We start from the raw sequence: 22119 nt of genomic DNA on the forward strand, positions 1-22119 counted from the left end.
TTCAGACAACAAGCAGTTGCATCAAGCTGATAAAAACCCAAATGAGTTTTGTAACTGGAAGCTTTAAGCCTCTGAGCATCTTGACAACTGCTCAGTTTGACGTACTCTGCTCAACATTGACAAGATCACGCCTCGAAGCGAGAGCCTGTGGCTCGCAGCCTTGCTGGTGGGGATGGAGAGCCGTCTCCTGTCCTCCGCGGGTACCGAGGTCCCTCCCGGGAAGGGCACCTGAGCCGCAGGCTGCAACCCCCTGCCCAACGGGGAGCAGGAGCTGCAGGCTCCGTTCCCAGGCTACATGTGGGCACCCACCGCAGCCCCACCGACCGCGAGCCCCCCGTGGCGGGGGGCCGGGGGGGCAAGCTGAGGTCTCAAGGCCAAGGTCTGGCAGCCAGGGCCTGAAGGAGACGGGAGATAACTCTCCCCTCCCACACCTTTTTCTTGGGGGGTGGGGAGGGGGGAAGCACCGACACTTGGCCATGTCGGCTCCACCGAGGTCGGGGGCTGCGCTGCCCCCCCGGCTCCCCCCGGCGCCGGCAGGAGCCGCGGCGCGCTCACACCGCCGGCCGGAGGCGGGGTACGGGGGACCCCTCCCACCCCCAGCCCCACCCAGAGGGGCCCGGCGGAGGGTGCCGCCAGGCCGGGGCGGGCGGAGCCGCCCCCGGGGAGGGGAGGGCAGGGGCGGCCGCGGAGGGGCGCGGGCTGCTGGCGGCCGCAGCGCGCACGGCGGCGCCTCTCTGCTGCACTGCAGAGGCGCCATCTTCTCGCCTCTCCGCGCCGCTCGGCACCGGCCGCGGGGGGGCACGGCTCGGCCCGGCCCGGCCCCGGCCGCCGCCCCCTCCCCGCACACCCCCCCGGACGCCGCCTTCCCGCCTCCGCAGGGCTGCTGCGCCAGCCCACGGGGAGCTGCCCGCCGCCGCCCCGCACACCTGCGCGTAGGTGCGCGATGCGGGGGGCGCTGCCCTGCCCGCCCGCGGCAGCGCCTCCGCCCGCAGCCCGGCGTCGCGCCCCCGGCCCCCGCCCCGCGAGGGGAATACCGCCGGCCCCCGCGCCCCCGCCCGCACCGCGCCCACACGCAGGGAAAGTTTTCCCTCTCCAGCCCCCGGCAGGGAAGGCCCCGCGGGACGGACTCGGCCGCCCCGGCCCTGCCTCGCCCGCCGGCTGGCGGCGCCGCCGCCGCCCCTCCCCGCGGACCCCTGCGGCGCCAGACGGCTCCGCGGGCGGCGGCCGAAGTTAACGGGGAAGAGCCCCGCAGCGGCAGCCGATCAGCGAAGGGCGCCGGCCCCGGCGGCAGGGACGGCCGCGGACACGCGTGGCGGGGGCGGGGGGCGCCAGCCCCGGCCGCTCCCCGCCCGCTTCCTCCGCTCCCCGGCTCGCCGTCCCGCTCGGCGGGAGCGACCCTATTGTTCAGCGGCGGGAGGGCGCCGGCAGCCGGGGAAGGAGCCCCTTACACCGGCTGCGTGACGGGGGCCGGCGACTGCCGCCCGCCCCACCCCGCCGCGGGGGCGGCTGCGGGCAGACAAAAGCCTCGGAGAAGCGGAGGAGGACGGCGGGGAAGCCCCCGCCTGGCCGCCCCCTGCCCCGCTTACCTCGAGAGCCCGAGCGGCGCCGGAGGCCAGCAGCAGGAGGGCTAAGTGGGGCAGCATCGCGGCGGCCGGGAAGGGGGGAGGGAGGAAGGGAAGGAGGGACGCCGGCGAGACGCGGCGGGGTCCGGCTGTAAATCCGCGGGGCCGCGCCGCTGCCGGGGAGAGCGACTGAGCTGCGGCGGCACCAGCCGAGCGCCGCGGCGGGGCCGGTCAGCTGATGGCCCGGCCCGCCCCCGAGCGGGCGGTGCGCCCGGCCCGGCGCGGCCCTCCCCGCCCCGCGGAGACCCCTAGCGGCGGCGCCCGGGCGGCGCAGCGCCGGCGGCCCGGCCCGGCCCGCCCTTTCTCCTCGCTGCCCGCCGCGCCGCGCCGCCCCCGGGCCGGGCCAGCGCGGAGGGAGGCCCGAGCGGCGAGAGGGCTGCCCGTGGTCGCGCTCGGCGGCTCGGGGCGGACTCGGGGCGCCTCCCTGGCCGGCCGCAAACCAGCGAGGGGGTTGCCCTCGTACCGGTGGTTCGCGGCAGCAGCGCCCCTGTGCTCGGCCGCCCGGCACCACCGGTAGCTGCAGGAGCCCCGCGGCCTGGACGCGCCATCCCCGCTCTGAAGTGGCGTGTACAGAAACGCAACCCCCATCGTTGCAGGGCGTTGCCGAAAAAACCCAACAATCCAAACATCCGTGTAATTTAGAGGCAATTTAACAAATTCTGCCTTTCCCGGCGAGGCAGCACACCTTCCACTGGGATCCAGGCGGAGGGGATGAGCAAGCACAGCTGCTTTGCCTGGGGGCCGTACCTGACACCAGTGCAGGCTCCTGCAGCCTGGGGCTCCTGCCCATCGCCTGGGGGGGCAGCTGTGGTCTCCACTTATTCCCTCGCCCACTGCTAACTGCAAGATGGGTGCAACATTTGTGGGAGTGCTATCAAAAACGAAGGCACCCAGGAACATCGGCAGAGTTGAGGCTTACAGCCTCAGAAAAGAAAGAAATCAAATTAAAATGTAGTGCTTTGTCAAACAGCTTGTAATCAGGAGGCCAAAGCAACCTTACTTTCTCGCCTTCGCAACAGCATTGTAATAATTGGTATACTAAACCTGTCAGGAGAGCTAAAAATGAGTTTCATGCTGAAACAGCTGCTATTGTAGCCAAAATTCAGCGTGACGCAGCCTGCCCGTTCTGCCTTTGACCTGCGGGCTCGGTGGCAGCGCCTCTGCTCCCACCAGGGCTCCCCACCGGCAGCTGACAGATCCCCTCCCGGCACAGGGACCTGCAGCCAGGCTGTGTGAGGGGCAGGTGGTGGACACCTCCCCAGCGTACAGCTCCATACAGAATCCTGGGCTGCACTGTCCTCACTGCCGCTCTCATACCCATCTTCTACTGAAGTCAGAACTGAAATCCACTGAGAGTCTTGGCCAAAGCTGCAGGCAGATGCAGAGGGATGTTTACCCAGCAAGAGCAACCTGGGCTGCTCTGTCAGGCAGACTGTAATGTGCCACGAGAGACCTTAGTGCCACAGCGTTCTGCCCCCACAGCCAGGCCCTACAGACAGAAGACTGTTTGCATGCAAATATGAATATTCTCATACAGGTGAATGAACTGGAGATACATGAAGGCTTTGGGGAATTGCTTGAGTCACACTTACTGAATTTGACAGGTCTCTGACAGGCAGGGAACAGATGAGGCTCATCCCTCCCCCCCAAACATACAGATGCAAAGTATATTCAACAAGTGCAATTAGTAGGCACTTATGACACCACACAACCTGTAAATTAAAATTAGTTGAGCAGCAACAATGCCAGGCTTAGCCATAATAATTTAATACTGTTATCTGCTCGTTAGGATAACGATCACATGGCTTTGAGGGGTTGGAGGAATTTGCTGTGTTTCTAAACTCAGCCATTGGAAAGACAGCACTGCAGATGAGCAATATCCTGCTAAAGCTGATGGAGGTCATTCAAAAACAATTCTTTCCAGAAACAATGGAGGCAATCAGAAGGAAGCTCATTGCAAGTTCTGGGAAAAGAAAAAAAATAAAATTAGGCTTCCAGATGGGATGGGTGGAAGACCAAAATAGATCCATATAGCCCTTTTATTACAAGTTGGCTTGGTAGTTCTTTGTATTCTCTCCTTCTGGTGCTGAAATCAAACCGTGTTTCAACTTCTGTTTCTCTGGATGAGCCCAGACTGCTTCCTTCCTCACCGCGGGCAGGCAGGCAGGCTGGAGGTCCCTTTTACCTGTGGCTAGGAGGGGGGCAGGCCTGTGAGATGCACACCTTGGGGGAAGAGCAGGGAAGGCTCAGGTGAAAAGGTGGGTAAAAGCTAACGACAGGTGTTCCCATTTACAGCCAGTAAAACTCAGTGACAATATCCAAAACCCAGTGACAATATTTGCTAAGGTTTCATGAAGTTAGGCATGCTGGAAGTCTTAACCAAAAACTCTTTTGAAAGCTGTTTGCGAGGTCTACAAAATTTGGAGATGACCTGCTGATAGGAAAACCCCAGAGATTGTGTCCTATTTTTCACTTTGTATCTTCTTTCGGGATCTGTATAGAATGTCAGATACACGATTTCCCTTGTTTCCTCTGTCATCTTAGTATAGAACCCCCACTTTAACCAGACCTTGGAAGCTGTCACAGCTGGAGCACAACGAAGCCTACTACAACCTCACTACAGGGCCAATGACGGAAATCATCTTCCTGAAAAGAAAGCAGCCCAGGTTGGATCACAAAATGATAGGGCTTACATTTGAATCTAATAAAATACGTACAGCAAATAATCCCAAACTCTGTTGAATGTGATTTTCCCTTTAAATGCTGGGCTTTGTTATTCAATCTTAATGTCATAATTTTCAAAGCGATGACCAAGCATGCATGTCAAGTTTCATTTTTTGGCCGCTTCTGTGCTCTGCCTGTGTATCTTGCAAATGATTTCTAATGTTATTTCACAGCCCTTTCATTTTAATATATTATTTATACGGTAACATTGTTCAGGCATACAGTTTCTCATTGAACACTCATGAAGCAAGTGGACCTTATCCACAAATGCAGATATTACTCTACAATAGGCAACAAAACATGTCAGTCTGCTTCATAACCTAATGAATTTCAGTGGTAAATAAGTCAAGGGATATTTCACTCCACCTGTGTTTTGTGGCCACGCTTACCAAAGCAGCACATTGTCAGACTAGAAGGATATTTCGCCCTGAAAAAGAGCTACTCTTTTAGTGGAGAAGCTGCCTCCCTCCCAACACAATAGCTAATTGAAGGTGTTTGCTGGGGGAAACAAAAGCAGTATTGCAAGCCTTGGAACATTCTTCAGTTACCACTAAGCCATAAACTTCCCCTTGGTGCCCCCATGGATCTCTCAGCAGAGAGTTTTAATGGGAGAGCTCATACATGGTTTCTGAAGGGGGACAGGCAGCCTATGACACGGGCACAGTGACGGCATTACCAGGTATCTCCAAGTATGTAAAGTGGTTTTCTAGAATACATGCAATTTACCAGTAGTGTTCACTGAATTTCTGATGGTGGAGGCTTGTTTCGTTCACACCAACAAAATTAGTGTTATTAATCCAATCGCCAGCTGTACTTTATTCATATTAGGGATGATTCTTCACACTGGTTCTTTCAGTATGGTACTACAGCCCGTGCTTTCATGAAGATTTCTCCATTTGTTCTCAACTCTGAGGAGAGGGCTCCAAGTTGGCAAGCTTGAGTTTTGGTCCAGACTTTGATGCTGACTCACTGTCTCCTGCTGGAGTTGCTTCGCTTCAGTGCTCACCATTTTCTTTATCGGGGATAATGCTGTTTCCCTGCCTTTGTGATTCATGTAGGGAACAGAACAAAGCGCTAGGGTTAGTATTTCTGAATGAACCTCTGCAAGTTAAAGACTTGGATCCTACTGAGCTGGTACCTTCTGTGTTAGTCCCAGTCAAGGAGTTTTTCTGTACTCTGAAAACTACTAGAGCGTAAATTACCAGATTTATTTCAGACAACTCCAGCAGGAATTTGTATTTTTGAATAGCACAGAATTAATTTTAATGGAAAACTTTTAGGTTTTATGCTGCACCTTGAACGACTGCAGGTATAATTAATCTGCTGACTGTCATGCAAGTGTCCTCTAGAGACGTTTGTTTCCTTTGGAGTCAGCCTGCAGCCCTGAGAAAGAGGCTCTCTAAATATTAATCCAAAATAGGAAGAGAGAGATTGTACCTAATCAACCCTACACAAGTACATGCTGTTAGCAACAACAATGGATACGGATATGATTTCAAATTGTGAACAGTTGATCCTTGTCTAAATTCTGCAAAACACCTTCAGTTTTTGGCTTTTACAGATGCAGTACACAGTTAGGTAGCCAGTAGCCATAGCGACCTACTCAAATGCAAATGATTTGTTCTGCATAGCACAGGAGTATTAAGAGTCGATGATATCTGCTGGAGCAGGTACACAATACAAATGGCACAGTCAAGTGAATAATGAAATCACAGTCCAAAATCCCAGGAGTGCTCAGCCAAGGAAATGAAATGGAGATGCGAACAACAGTAATTGCTCCAATGATTAGGATGTGAACATACATGGATATCACTCCATACCAAAAAAATACGGTGCTATTATGCCTTCTCCTTTTGATGACAGAAGTTGTTGTTTCTTGCTGACAGTTTCAGTAAAGAGGAGATCTTCAGGGTGGCAGCTTCTTCATTTGATTCGATACCCCTGATTTTGTTTACCCAATTACTACATAACGCAAACATTCCTAGCAGATTCAGGGTTTAATATTTATTCCTTCTTTTTTCCACTGCATGCACTGAATCTTGCTAGATATTTTTGGCCTCATGCCCCATATGGTCAATTTACTAGTGAAGTATAGCAGGTACAGGCTTTCTGGTGTTGTTTTTCCTCACAGTCCTATATGCAAACAACTTAATACTAACATGCTTCTCCCAACAAATAAAAAAGTCACTCTACAGTACAAGAGGCCAATTTCTTTTCACGAAATTCATGGCTGGCATTGCTCAGAGAACAATCAGCATTTCTGAACAATTAAAGCCAACCCTTGAGAGCATCTAACTGCACAAGAACTCCAGAGCAACTATGCAAATAACACTTAGCTATTTGCACCCCAGTAACTGAAAGTTATGACGTGCTTTTTGCATGTTATGAAGGCCACCAGCTGAGATGGTTGTGGTCCTCTTGGCCTCTTTTCAGCAGCTTGTTCTACTGCAATTTGTCCTCCCAGATAAAACAAAATTGCAGTTTGTGGTGTGAATATTCCCAATCATAAATATTTAACAAAAATAGAGGGAACTAACAGGATGTCTTTGATTTCTCTCAATATCTGAGTGCACTAGTAATTTTTTTTAGCACTACTCAAAAGTCACTAAGTAATGTTTTTTGCTGTCGAAGATTTACTTTGGGGTTTTATCTCCTTCTGTGTTTCCCCAGTGCTTTGTCCATCTCTCCACAGACACAGCTCTCAAGCTTTGTCCACATCAGGTTCCCCTCCATGGGATTTAGCTCTTCCATAGCTTTGTCCAGAGCTGTCCTGCTGTCTGACATCTGTCCAGCCCTCCCCAAAAGACCAGAAACCCCGAACAGTCCTCTCAGCTTCTGGGTTCTTGTTACCTCCCCTTCCATAGTATGAGATTGAACATGTTAATACACACCTGATTTCCTGTATAGACATTGTACATGACAGAAGGGTGCCGCTGATAAAACCAACTGTACTTGTTGTTGGCAGTGAAGTTATTAAACAAAACCCTTGGTATTTTTGAATCAGCTTCCCCATTTTCCAGGCCACACAAGCCTTCCATGGATGCCTGAATGGAGCCCAAGACAAAAAAGACGTCGCTAGTTTGGCAAAAGGAGCTGTCTGTACAAAGTTAGACACGGTGCTTTGTTTCAACACTGTCTTGGAACTGAAATAAAAATTAGAAACAGGATATTTAGCAGAGTGTGTATGTATGTATATATATATACACAAAATATATCTTAGATTCTGAGTTCAGTTAACTGAAGACACTTGTACAGAGTAAGAAAATACACTGTTATTTTGATTCTTTCAGCATAGTGTTTCAGATTCTAAAATACCTACTTAATTGCTAACACAGCGGCTGGGATGTTCAAAGACCCATCCTACCACCTGTTGCTAGAAATACAATGCTCAACGAGCTTTTGAAAGGCCCAGCTAGTTTGCAACAGTGAAATTAAAACCAATACATTTAAGAACAGCAGCAGACCCTACTTAATACAGAAGAGCTGTTTGCCAAGAAACTTTAACAAAAGCATACCCAATTCCTCAACTTGCATACAGGAGGCTTAACTCACCAGATAATTTAGCCTTCCCTCAACTGTCCCTGAAGAAAAAATATAGTAGCTTTTCTGAAGGCTGTGAAAATCTGAAGCAGACAAAGACTAAGAGGAAGTTAAGAGGAAGTAAAGTCTGAGGCCTTTATGTTATGAAATGATAAATCCAGCTGGAACACAACACCACCAATATTCAGCAGGTGACAATGAAGTCTCTTGAGACATAAGCCTGTGCTTCAAACATGAACAAAAAGCACACAATTCAAGACAGTTACGTGGGTGCAATGATATCAGCTGGGTGTGTAGGTGTCACAGGTACCCAAAAGACTGTGGGTCCAGCTGGAGGGATGGAAATGGGAGCTATAAACAACAGTGATGCTGCTGTAGCCCCAGATGCTCTCCCTGTAAGTGACTGGGACTTTCAGTCTGACAGTTGTCATCACCATCCACAGTGCTGGTATGTTTGCATTCCCAGCGCCATGCTGCAGCAGCATTTGTGGTGGGAGGAGTGGAAGGCAGAGGCCAAAGTATGCACCTCTAACTCTCGTAGCTCCCTGTTTGTAAATTCATATTAGGAGACTGTGGAAGAATGTCATGGAGTAGCCTGTGCAGTGCCATGTGTAAGGCTGTTATTAAAGAGGAAACAAAGTGGAAAGAAAAAAGAAATCTCCCTGCATTCCTATTACCAGAATCTGGTGGTTGTTTTCCTCAAACCTGTAGTTCAAGCCAAGTGGTAGACCTGAAAATAAAAGAAACATTAGTTTTAAATTAGAAGTACTGCTTCTTGTTGGCTTCCTATATTTTTACATGCTGCAGAGATTGCTAATGCCTCCTATGGTTATCATCCAGAAGTAAATTTATTTTGCAGAATAAAATGTAAGTAGGGGGAAGAGGAGGAAGCTTCAAAATATTACATCCTTTGCTGAGTCCTGTTATGGACCCTCCCTGCAGCTGTAATTCACATTTGCCAGATGAGCTGACTCGGTGTCCTCAGAAATTCACATGCGACTGTAGAACGTGAGCTCTCATATATTAGCTGGTGCTCAAAAGAATGTGTCTAGGCTAACATGCACACATGAGAAAGTACAGATCAGATGGCTTGGTGAGACAGTTGATACTGTTCTGGGACAAGGACTGGTATCATCTCACATGGCCTTGAAAATTGGCTATAGGGTAGCTATCAGGATTTTGGTATCACAGACTGCTATCACAAAGCGTAGTGCACAGTGCAGCTATGCAGGTTAGGTGATGATCAAAATATAAATGAACTCTTCCAAGAGATTAATTTCTCATAGTAGGACTGAAATCACTGATGAGAGACCAGGAGCATAATAAAGTGGCTGCACAACAGCACAGGAACAGACACACTCAGTCCATCTAGGAATTGCAACCATCTTTTATAAACCACTCACTGTATTAGAAGCAGGAAAGTTTGATCACAAGCACATGAATCAGTGACTGCAGGAGCCTTGTAATGGATGGTTTTTGTGTTGAAGAAGCTGGGGGGGGTGGGGGCACAGATTGCAATGAAGAACCACAGACTGTTCTGTATACAAGAATACTGCCACCCTTAGATCCTTTGCGTTTCATAACCACCCTGCAATTTCTCTCAGCAAAAAAAAATTAAAATAGTTGTTCAAGCTAATTTGGTGTACATCTGCCTGATTCCTTTACACACACAAAAATGGACATATCTTTCCCTGACATACAGCAGAGACACAAAAACATATTGAGAGTAGGAGAGTAGGTGAAATTTCTTTCCCCCATAGCAGGATTTGTGAAAGGCACTCACTGGTACAGACAAGGTTGGCTCCATCGAAAAAGGCTATAAAACCAGACTTTGCATACTGGCAAACTAAAGCAAGGCTCCCCTTACCAGTTGCTAGCACACAGATCCAGTGTCGTAACCCAGTTACACCGGCTGTGTAGGGCTTGTACACGCTGCGCCTCCTGCCTCAGCAGCCCACGGGGCTGGGGGGCAGCAGAGCTGCCCCTTCCCTGCCTTTGGGCTGGGGGCTGGGTGCCAGGCACCCAGCACCTGTGCCACTCACACTGTGCGTTCACTCAGGCACCCGTCAGCAGAGGTGTGAACGTCAAAATATTCATCGTAACAGACACGCTGACATTATTCTTTACATTTTTTTAATGAGCTACCAGTGAAGCACTGAAAGTGATGTGGCTGCTTTTATATTAGCATGGAAATATGCAGAGTTAAAGAGGATCAGTGTCACGTTAGACATTTGAAGAACCATCTATATTTTTCAAAATATCAACACAGTGCAGTAGAGAGAACAGATTCTGACACCTTCGTATGAAAGCCTATCTTTGTATACGAAAGAAAGACCTCCCCAGGAACTAACTCTCACTTCAGTTGATTGTGAGCTACTGCACTACATAATAAAGAGGGAATCAGATCAAGCTGTAAAAGCTAATACCCAGTTAAAACGCAATTCATTTGAAGTCGACTTAATTTCATTTAAAGTCACTTTTGAAAATGTGAGAAATTACTCTGAAATCACTGAGGTTATTTCAAATACATCACCTGACATATTTTACTTACACATTCATTGCCCCAAATGGGGGCTCAATTGCTTTTCAAATTAAAAACACAAAATACATTTTTGAAAAGGAGGTAGGGGGTTGTATAGCACAGCTGAGGTAGCGAATATATCTGTCTTTTGCTCTCAATTTTTGAACATAATACATTCAGGAAGCCTCATACAAATTCAGTTTTCAGAGATAGAAGGAAAAATTCTCACAACAGGAAATGAAAAGTTCTACTAGAATTAGCAGCATCTCAAAACATAACGTGCAAATATTTCTATCATAATAGCCATACAGTATATCTACTAAACCATGGCTATAAACCTAAATATATTGAAAATAATAAACATATATAAATAATGATGTTCAGCCTTTAAAATCCCAAAAGAAAAAAAAAAATAGCAGGAAATTAAGCAGATAAATCCAGCATTAGTGGGTCCAATATCTAAGCTGTTCCTTTTGGCTTCTTGTGCTTTTTACACCAAATGTAGTACAGCTCTTAATGTCACAGTGTGAAAGTAACTATTCTTTCCCCTTCCTCCTGGCCCTTAATGTATCAATACCCAGACATTATTTCTACACTATGTTAAATATATGTAACTTACATTGTTACATAAATATATATATATCTAATATGATACACTCACTATGGTGTATTTTGTAGCTATGTATCTGTTAAGATAGTTATTGATGTAACTATACCTCTCCATAAGAAAAACAGTCCTGACCCCCATTAATCATGTGGGCTGGTGGAGGTAAGACATTACCATTGCAGCAGCACTGACGACATTCAAAACCAACTGAACCATCACTGATCACTTAATCTTACAAAAAGTGTCAAGAAAGCAGGATATTTATTGTTCTTATTACATGCTTATGGGCTAATCCAGGTCTCATCGTGATCAACAAAAGCCCTTCCGTTAATTAGCAGATACTGGACAGAATTTGAAGGGAACAATCCTACAGTCTCCAGTTCACATCAGAAAATACTGAAGGTATTCTGGTGCAATTTCACAGCCATTTAAACCAACCTGTGTGAGGGTGACCTGTGCCCCTGCCTTCAGCCAGGCTTCTCCAGCTTCTATTTTATTCCAGGCACCAGTATGTAGGTAATGAGTCCACTCAGAACCAATTTGGCTGAAATATATACACACACATATTTTTTGGTGAGATTTGTTTCTGCAGTCATCTCAGTCTAAGTAGGCTTAAATTATCACGGAACCACAGTCTCATTCTTCAGGAAACATCTGGAATCTGGTGCGAAAGAGGCATTAAAAATCAGTGTGCTTAAATTACCAAAATACATCTGTCCATGTACATATCTATGAACATAGGTATATAGGTATAAGTGGGAATTACCATAAATATCGATGCATTTCCTATTCTTGCAGAGCTGTCATCTACTGTCTTTCATCAGTTGTTAATGGTATACTGCTCAAGCTCAAATATAAATTACCTAAATTCCTTCAGATGTCTGCATTCAAAATAGAAAAAAGGAAAGGAGTTAAGGTTGCAAATGGCTGATATATTTCCAACACATTTCAGGTAAACTTTGTGAGCTACCTAACAAGTCATAACAGCAGCTTGAATTAAGCAGCAGTATCTGTAGGAAGTATTCGGCTTCTTCTGTGGTATGTCTCTGCCTGTGCAGACAATGCACCCATGTTAATGAGAAAATGTGGACTGAAAATATGGTGACATATTTAATTGAATATTTTGACTTCATTTCTTCAGGATTATACCTGGGCAGCATTTAGTCAAAATTATGCTTCAGTTAGGCTTTTCAAAACTGTTCAAAGTTGACATGGTTCTACTCCCAAGTAAAAATCAGTAGGAGTTTTACTGCTGACTTCCACAGAATATAAGCCAATGCTGAACACTTCTGAAAATAGCTTTCCATCTGTATATTTATTTAAATGAGTAGGGACTGTTAGTAGAAATAGGAACCGAAAAGATCAGGCTTTTAATTTTAAAAGTTAAAGTTAAATATAGGTTACTAGACTAAAAAACTAAAATACAAGAAATACCCAGACAATCTTTAACACTTTTTGCTCTCATTTATGGAAGGAATGGATGGAAAACAGCTCCGTTGTCCCAGGTGAGACAGCCCCGGCATTTCTGAGGTCATTAGACACCATTGACCCTTTAGTAATGGCATTTCACACTTCCAGTGGGCAGATGAGAACTCTAACAGAGCCATCTATAAGTTAGTCCTATGTAGTCAACCCTAGTCAACCCCCCTAAAAGAAATTATTGTATCAGCCCAAGTAGTCACGCCCACCCTTTTCGACATTATTTAAATAGATTTCTACTTGCCAAAGCAGCCCTTTCCTTTTGCTGCTAAACATAGTTGCTTTCTCTAAAGGAATAGCCCTTCATGACAAATGCCTGTTGGCTCTGAGCCAGCACAACATTTACTGTAGTCAATATTTAACATATGAATAATCCTACTGACTGCGGAAAGGCTGCTTGTGTACTTGAAGTTAAACAGCTATATGAGCATTTTGTTGGCTCATGGCCTGGCTACTGCAGAAGCTGGCAAAGTTCATGGTAAGACGTGGTAATATCACTTTTTGGTATTTTAGGTCCTCTTAAGATTTGGTCCCTTTAGGTCTTTCTCACCTCACTGTGCTTTCAGAGTTCTTTACTGGTTGAAAGGTCAGCTTTGCTTCTTGCTCCATTGTGTACCACTATGGGCAAAGATCTACTGGGCTAGAAGACAAGCATATATATATATTGGCAGGAACCTTATCAGCTGCAAATTTAGCTCCTGAAGTCTTGAAGGCTCAGTTCTGAACAGCGATGCAGTGCAGGAAGGAGTACCTACGCGACACTGCTCTCAGGAGGTAGCAAGAAGCAGCTGTGTCTAAGCAAGATCATTCTCCATCTCCCTCTCGTCTGGTGAGCAGGACAAGTTGCTGCAACTCTGCAACCAACACTAGGTTCTCTTGCTTTCAAATTCTGAGTAGGCAAAGCACTAAACTCCAAACCAAAGACTCCAAAGTCAGTGCAAGATGGCCACAGGAAATCTCAGCAACACTTGAATAACAAAAGCAGAGTACAGTCGCAGTCTCCCATTTTCTGATTCTTAAGCTTAAAACATACCAGGCAATAGAAGAAATAACACCCTTTCTGTTTGTTTTCTTCATCCTTTACTTTTTTTAGTCATAACTTTACACTTAAATATTGCTTTGTTTTTGGTGTGGGTTTTTTTTTTTTTGCAACAAGAAGTGCCTGATGAAGTTAGTCTTTTGCAAATGAGAGAAAAGCCCAGAGACTAGGAGCCTATCCTTAAGTTTTCATTGGATCTCAATGGTGGAAGAAAAAAGTCAAAGCTACTCAGTGACATTCAAGGCACGGGAGGTCAAACTGGGTCTCTGCTCCACTCAGAGTAGGATGGTAATTGCTATTGCCTATTGCTTTTGCAGCTATTTTTTGTTTGTAGCTGGTCAACAATTATCTACTTAGAAAAGTCACATTTTCTCTGTTTATATTTGGAATGCAAATTCCTGATCCAATTTTGGTAAGACACTTACTGATTTTAATTGGGGTTGGTTTTTGCCCTGTGTAATCTCTGACTTCATGAGCATTCAAATATGCATTTTAACAGAAGATTATTCAAAGTCTGGCATGTTTTAAGAGTTTTTTTCTGGTTAGAGGTTTGAAATACTTCATGTACTCTGTTAAACTACCCAACTGAGACTTAAGTATGTCCTTTACTGATTTGCTTTCCCAGATGGCACCTCTGGTGTTATGTTTTGGTTTTGGGGTTTGGATTTTTTTTTTCTTTCTTTTCTTTGAATAGGTCTTTTAAAAGAAATCAGAAAGTCAAGGAAAGTGGAGATAGTACTAAAGATGGGATAAGCTTATATTCCCATGGCACTCAGAGCTTGATGATCCCATGTTTTGAGCGTGCTGGGTTGTATTTGTGATCTCAGAAAATCAGTGAAGCTCGTTCCAAAATCAAGGTCTACAGAATGGAATTAGTTTTGTTGTGGGTTGGGTTTTTTTTCTTTGTTTTTTTAGATGCTGTAAAGAACCAATAGTGCTTTCAGGTTGGTGCTAATAAGTGTTCTCTACCACCAAAGTACAGAAAGCCTCACATCTAATGCTTCACATGGAATCTTTCTGCCTTGTGATCAGTATAAAGTTGACCTAATTCAAGCTGAAACTATCCTAGTCAAAGCTGTTTGCTCTAGAACAGGGAACCCAAATGAGAAGATGGAAAAGAAAGTACAATGGTGAAATATGAATATTGGTGCAGACTTTAGTCACTCTGACTTTCCACAGACTATTTCCTCAGGTTCTAGAACTTGTCCCTCAATCCAACATATCTTAAAATTACCCCAGTGCTCCTTGGGGTTGGAGTTGAAGTCCGTGGCTCACAATCCTGCTTCATACTCAGCGGTGTTCTGCTGTGTGAGTACCACTGTGTTTGGGCAGGAGACACAGATATCAGAGGCTGCTCTGAATTTGTTACTGGAGGTTCTGCAGAGACTCATAAGACTTTGTCCCAAGTGCTAGGAGAATTTCTTTGACCTGTCTTCATTTCTGTATAGCAACCAGTAACACGTTCACACGCACAAATCATTCCTAAAACCCCCACGGTGCCTGCACATTTTGCAGCCTGCAGAAAGAATCATATTTTGTGTTGGTCACTTATGCTAAGGAAAACAGTATATAAGCACAACAGAGTAGAAAAAAAAGGCATCTTTCACTAAAGAATTGTTTGTTTCCTCTCATCAATGTTACTGGAATCACTACAAGTGGACATGTTTATTGACTTCTGTTGATGAGGTAGCAGTGCTACGTAAACCTCTTCATCACAAATCAGATCGTTTATCTACACATGTCATTTCTGACCTTATCGTGGAGTGGTTTTCAGTCTTGCTGGGTGTACTTTCTAATGTCTCCTATAACATGCGGTAAGTTATGAGCAGAGCTGGAAAATGCTGCATTGCTAGATCTACAATACAATCCGTTATTGTTTCAGGATGTGATTTAATAGAAGTTCTGTTCCTCTAGTCTCATGCACACATCTGCCAAAATGTTCAATTTAAGTAAATTGTGTTAGGAATGAAGTCATACTGTCATACAATATAATAAAGTGGCTGATTACATCTTGTACTATAAAGACCTGGGACTCATCATAGCAGGAGATTCAACACTTTTTAAGAAAAAAGATTGTCTGAAGTAATGACATTTAAACATTTTTGTCAAGTAAGAAAAGACTGGAATATATCCTTTTAGGCTCAAGTCCACATTAATCTCAATATTAAAAAAGAAAAGAGCTTATCAACCTAAGCAGACTCTCCCATCTTCAGAACACCAAATCTGAAGACAATATTACATCAATTTCCTTTTAAAAAGAATACATAAACATAACAAACCAAAAATATCCACAACCAAAAGATGCCCAAGCATACACAGAGAGTTAAAATCAAAGGAAGTTAATGTTGGCATGAGCTAGTAAACATCAAAGGAAGATATGATACATTCATGCCAATAAATTGGTAGTGACGCAAGAGTTTTATGAGCCTTGGCAGTCCTGTTGGCCCAGACATTTTTTGCAGGCATAACAAACTGAAGATATTATCTCTTACTATTACTGAGATACTATTATTTAGAGCAATCCGTTTTTTTTTTTTTTCTTTAGGGCAGACTGAGTTCACGCTGAAGGAAGTACTGTGTTGAGCTAAATAACAGAAGTGAACAGAAAGTCAGAAATAAGCCAAGAAGAATGAATATATTTCACAAGTAATTAATCTTCTAAAATCAGTGCTTTGAACAGTCCTCCACTTTCTAGATATTCCCACCTACAGTTAGTTGGATCTAACTTTGTAGATCATATTTTGCTGTGATGCTAAAAGCTACGCATATAAAGATGAACCAAAATGGACAAATGCAGTTGAGAAAAAAGAATGAGGTTTTGTCACTAAAGTTGAAAATGCCAGTCTAAAGTGCTATGGAGTACCTTTGTTTTGCTACTTTGGGCATTTGTATTGGCATCCAAAGATTTGTGGAGACATTTCTGACTGCTTGCTGAGACGCTGGAGAGCAAACCCAACCATTTGTGTGAGGAGGAGTGCAGCCAAATCGGAAATGACCAAGTCAACCGAAAGAATGCCATCTCAGAGTTTTGATTCAGGGAAGCATTTAAGGAAGTGCACAGCTGCAAGCACTGAACAAACCCACTGAAAAGTACAGCGTCTGCTCACGAGTAGGTACCTATCTCTGAGCAATGAAACAAGGAGCTTTGCTGGGTTCAGTAAGACTGCATGTTGGTGGAGAGGCAATTAAATCACCCTTGCCCTCCCTGAGCTTGTAAAAATATAACTGCTTCAGTAAAAGTCACCCTAAGCTCCTGCAGTCAACAGAACAGATGTAACATTTTGGAAATTTTTTATAAAGAACTCTCTCCTGATAAAAATGTTTTTAAGTTGCATAGCTTATCTAGTTACTGGATTTATTTAGATCAGCTGAATGACTGAAATGATCCTGCAGAGTCTTTAGCACCAATCATAAAGTCAAACTGAAAACCTGAAGTTCCTGTCCTGGCAAATGGAAGTTATGGGTGGAAGGTCCTTTATCCAGTCCGGTCATAGACCTTTGTCTATTTGGCAAGTCCTTATTTGAGGCAGAACCATCCGTACCATAAAACTTCGCTGTGGTTGAGTGTTGAAGTGGAAACTGATCTTTTAGGGCATTCTAAAAATGGGCATATTTCATTGTTCCTGTCAGTACGTGACAAATGCTTCTAGAGAATGTAAATGTTTTATAGGTTGTTCCAGTACCAGAATGGCACGCTTAATGAATTGCTGACTTCAAATTACATCAGAAGTCCAATATTCAGAGTGAGAATCTCTGGATTTTAATCTTTCACTTTCTCTCTCTCTCTCTCTCTTTTTTTAAGGTTACAAGGGACAGTAGTAGGGTTGAAGACTATTGGAGGCATATGCACGGTACAGATACATTTTGCTCCGTCAGGTTCTGACAAGCATTCTTTTTGAAGGTGATTATTGATTTTCTGCCTCCACAAGAAGAAATGACTCAAAAAAAACCCCAACCCGAGAATATAAATCATGGCTTAAGGGAAAAAAAGTAACTCCTTATCTTGGTCTTTTAAAAATGTATATATCTTAAAATAGGAACGGGGAAGGAAATAATAATGCAAGTATTTTTTACAGAAAGTGTTGCTCTGAAATAACGCTTTGCAATACTTGACTAGGTTGTAGAAGACTTGGACATTATCAGACGTGGCAAACCAAAGCTTCTCATGGTATAATTGTCTTTAGGTGGATGCTAACTGTTCGTGCTTAACGCACTCTCTGACATCACACAGGTGATAGTCATCTTTGCTGTGGATGTGACTTTGGAAATGAAACAAAATGGCTGACTAAGTATGGAGTGATAAAATGTATATTTTACTGTCTGTCACAAGGATTTACAAATACGGAAGCCTTGCAGTGTTTTAAGGTGAATTATGTCTGTTCTTTGCTGTGGGTTTTATGTTCCAGTCTCATCTCAATAGCAGCTGTACTTGAAAAGAGGATGAAAAATTGAACAAGTCGTCAAGGTTTTGACCCTGTGGATTTGCGTGTTCGGGGCAGTAGCATTTTTGCATTACTGGTAACATTTCTTTATATTGTAGAGTATATTTGTTCTCTTTTTCTTACCTCCATCCAAAAATGTAATAAAAAAATACAGAAGATATCTAGGGGGGAAAATATTGCAACTGAAGGAGAAGAGCACTCAAGTATTGGTTTTTTTTGCTAGTACATCCAGGACAATATGGTTCTACAATATGATGAGATGTTTGCTTTCTCTCGTCATATAGTTTAGATCCTTGGTACCCAAGGTAGGTAGAAATAAATTAGGAGCTAGCAGAAGGTTGAAATCAGGAGGAGGTTGAGAAATTGATATGGAGCATGGAATGCAGATGGGGGAAAGGTACATGAGGGAGGCAGAATAGGTGGGAGGAAGAAATGAGTAAGAAATTAAAAAACAGAAACAGCAGGAATAAAAACTGGAAGGGCAAAGACAAGGAAAAGGTGGGGTGGAGAAACCCCAATGGTATAGCAAGTGAAACACCCTTTTTTAAGGCCTTCCTTTCAGGTCAGGATAGAAGAACCCCAGCAGGAAACAGATGAAATTTGTGCCTTTTCAGATTTCACTGAGAAGTTCCCACGCTATTTTGGCAACCTTTTTAAACACTAAATTTACTTCAAAATATTTCCCTGCCCCTTACTCCCAAAGAAAATGTCAGCTGAGAGGAAAGAGAAAGTCTCATCCCAAACTTCTGGTAGTCAGGAAGTGTAAAAGTGACAGGGATGACTAATATCACGTACATCAGGCACACTGAAAACAGAAGACAGGAACAGCAAAATAGGGAGATGAGTGTCCTGTGGTCTATTTGAAGTGCTTTAAATCTGTAGTTCATAAAACAGCAGGTGGGAATAGGTGTCTAGAAATAACTAGCCAATGGATAAAATACCAAAGGATTTTTTTTTCTTTTTCCCCCCAAACCATATATTGCTTCAAGGATAAAATACAGCTATTTTGGTACGGAGCGCCACAGAAACCACGAATAAAAAGTTCCAAACCTCAAACCATTAAAACCATAATCGGGCTGCCACCTGCCTCCTAGACATTGAAAGTTTCTCTTCTCCAGGCAAATACTAAACTGCTTGTCTACCACAGGGCAGTGGTTTTTTTCTCATACAGATGCCCACAACAGTGATATTTATACCACACTTGTCCTGAGAAAGAATGGCAGATCCTAGAGAAACATGCATTGGCCACTGAAAGAGTGAGCAGAGCTCTGGGGACAATGCTGAACCACAGGAAAGTAGCATCTGAAGCAACACTAAGGCTATCCGCCTTGTCTGCTCTTACCGCTCAAATTAAAGAGAAAATACCATTATTTACTGATCCATTTACACGTAAGAGGCAGTCCCAGGAGTAGGAACTCAGCCAACAGGAGTAATACCAATTTAGGACAGAATCTTCCAGCCTGGTCCTACACCACTTCTTTCATGCTATGTTACAGAAGAAGTCAGCATGTTATTGAATCCACATTTACACTCCGTCAAGCACTACTCTGAAATAAGTGCTCCCTGCAAGCAAGGAGAGCTAGTACATTCACTGTGCCTTACATCTGCTTATGTTCAACCCTACCTATTTTGTGCATCCCCAAATGAAAATAACCATAAAATAATTTATGCTGGAAGGAGCTGTTGAGCACTCACTCAGTTGAATTGTCCACATTGTAAATAAAGCTATTAACAGTCTTGGCTGTAGTATCGATCTCTGAGGCATGCCACTAGTAATCGGCTGCCAGCTGGACTTTGTACTGCTGATCACTACCCTTTGAGCCCAGCAATCCAGCCAAATTTCCACCCACCTTATTGTCCACTTATACAATCTAGATCTCACCAATTTGGCAGCAAGAATACTGCAGGAAATGGTGTCAAAGACCTTGTTGGAGTCAAGGTATACAGCACCTGTGGCTCTCCCTTTCATCACGCAGACAGTGATCTCATCATAGAGATCATGCAGGCTGGTCAGCCATGATAAAAAAAATATTTCTTCTTCAAATAATCTTTGCTTCCTCTCTTCTGGGGTGTAAATTCAACAGAAAAACATGTAAATCCCCAATGTAAATTTGCCCAGTAAATGTGCATGCAATGCATTATTACAGGCATACATTACTGTAATACCCAAAGTCCTAAATTCAAACCCAGGGTACTATTACAGAGATATGAAAGAATACTAGCTTTGCTCAAAGAGAATTCACAGTCAAGGAACAAACTTTAACATAAATGACTTCTGACTTCCTGTTACCAGTGCAATACTATCTCTTGGGAACAATTGTGTAAAGTATTGCTTGCTAATAAAAGGTGGTTTAAGAGTCAGCTTACAGTTTTGTTTACCTAAGAATTCACAAAGCTAATAACCTTAGAAAGAATTATCAAAAGCTACATTTCCACTGTATGTTATAATCAAGGGTATAGCATTACACATTTTTGCATACCTATGCAGTAAACATTGTTAGGCAACAGAAACTTGTGTTTGAAGGACTAAGGCTTACGCTTCAGCTAGATGCTTGCCCAAGCTTTCCCAAACACCAGAATCTTCAACAATCTGTTTCACACATACAAGCAGTATTTTAGAGAAGAACAGATTGTTTACCTGTACGATAGATGTGTTCTGCCCTCTGATGAACACAAATCATTACCATTGCTATTCAAGGATGATCTCCAGGATTCAGGTAGTGAATTCTTTCTGCAAAGGTTTTTGCTGGCTCCATTGCTTCTAGGGAACTCAGCAGCTACATGAGTGCTGAGAATCCACTGCAAATCCATCACCACTGGAAAATTAATTCTAAGATAGCAACAAAACAAAACAAAAGTTTTTTCCTTCTTTCTCTCCCTGCTCAGTCAGAGAACATCCAAAATACAGCAAAGCCTATAGAGAAAATGAGATAAATTGGTTTCGGATTACTTGTCCCTATAAATCATCTTGGACCTCAACGACAGAAGTGGACGTAAAGTCTGCGTGTTCATGGATGCTAAAATACCGCAAAGAAATTGCATGCCCAATTTCAGCAGAAATGTTTCTTGGCCTGTTTTCTTCAGATCATTCCTTATTAATGCAAGTTTGGCTAAGTCAAAAGTAAATGACTTTCAACCACATCTGATTCTGCCTTAGAAGTTTCACACAATTTCTGTTGCCAGAGCTCAGGGGATGTATCCCATAGGGTCATCTGCCAGGATGGACTGACAGCAATCTGAATCCATTTGTAAGTCCTGACTCATTTTTGCACAAGCAAAAATAGGCCAAAACTCCAGCACGTTCTTAAAACTGAGGTGTTCAGTATACTGGGTATATCCCAGCTCCCTGGAATGCAGCCTGTACAGATAGGGCACAGCACTAGCCTCCACATAATATAACTGCCTACCAGCGGATGTTTCAGTTTTAAATCTTTCTTGGAGATGGAAGCAGGTGTTGCATCTGAGCTGCAGCCAGAGGAATGGTAGAAAGGGCCTGGCAGGTGTCTGTCCCACTCAGGCTCCGCCAATGTGCAGGATGAAGATGGCAGCAATACTGTGCACAGCTTCCCAGGCTCTTCCTTTTAAACATGGCGATGCCACTGGACAGCTTGCAGAGCTGAATGCAGAGCTTTGCCAAAGGGAGACAGCCTGGAAGGGGTTCTGCGCTGGTTTGAGTGGGAACTGGGGTGAAGCCTTTTTAGTTTTCAAGGAGTAAGGGACAAGTGACTGCACTATGATAAGGGAGCAGTGACAAGTTGGGTCATCGGTTTTCCTTCTCAAGTTTTGGAAAAGCAGTTTGCAAAATCAGAGTCTGGAAGTACACATCAAGCAAATTCAGTTCTTCTGTAGACAAAACTGAAGTAGCAGGACATAGTGAATCAGGCCTTTTCCTGGGTTATACCTGAAATAAAGTGCTTCTAAGCCTGTTGTAATAGGGAGAACTATGAAAGATTATTCACTGTCAACAAAGACTAGAAATGAAATGCTGCAAGAACAGTGCAGACGGTTAAATAAGGGTTTCTCATGTAACACTGCCTTACATAAAAGTGTTCTCCTCTGTCCTCCAACGTCAACAGGAAACAGTTGCATGCCCTACAGCATGGCTTGGAAACATTTTTATAGTACTATCCTGTGTTGGTGCTTTT

The 22119-nt window shown here is 44.4% G+C and overlaps 1 protein-coding gene and 1 long non-coding RNA gene across 3 annotated transcripts in view; both read right to left on the minus strand.

The window, feature by feature from the left end:
- Nucleotides 1-1838, minus strand: part of APP (amyloid beta precursor protein) — a 229123-nt gene extending 227285 nt beyond the window's left edge. For both annotated transcript variants that reach the window (XM_055801199.1, XM_055801198.1), the window contains exon 1: nucleotides 1587-1838. In XM_055801199.1, the coding sequence (XP_055657174.1) occupies nucleotides 1587-1643 (57 nt within the window). In that variant the 5' untranslated portion in view covers nucleotides 1644-1838. The remainder of the gene's footprint in view (nucleotides 1-1586) is intronic.
- Nucleotides 1839-3406: 1568 nt separating this feature from the next.
- Nucleotides 3407-20799, minus strand: LOC114013007 (uncharacterized). The gene is made up of 4 exons (XR_003555833.2): nucleotides 20613-20799; nucleotides 11781-11895; nucleotides 11453-11675; nucleotides 3407-8616 (listed from the first exon to the last, which is right to left on the minus strand). It is a non-coding gene; the product is annotated as an uncharacterized LOC114013007 (long non-coding RNA).
- Between the last annotated feature and the right edge of the window lie 1320 nt (nucleotides 20800-22119).

Source organism: Falco peregrinus, chromosome 4 (assembly GCF_023634155.1).
Source record: "Falco peregrinus isolate bFalPer1 chromosome 4, bFalPer1.pri, whole genome shotgun sequence".
Classification (NCBI taxonomy): Eukaryota; Metazoa; Chordata; class Aves; order Falconiformes; family Falconidae; genus Falco; species Falco peregrinus.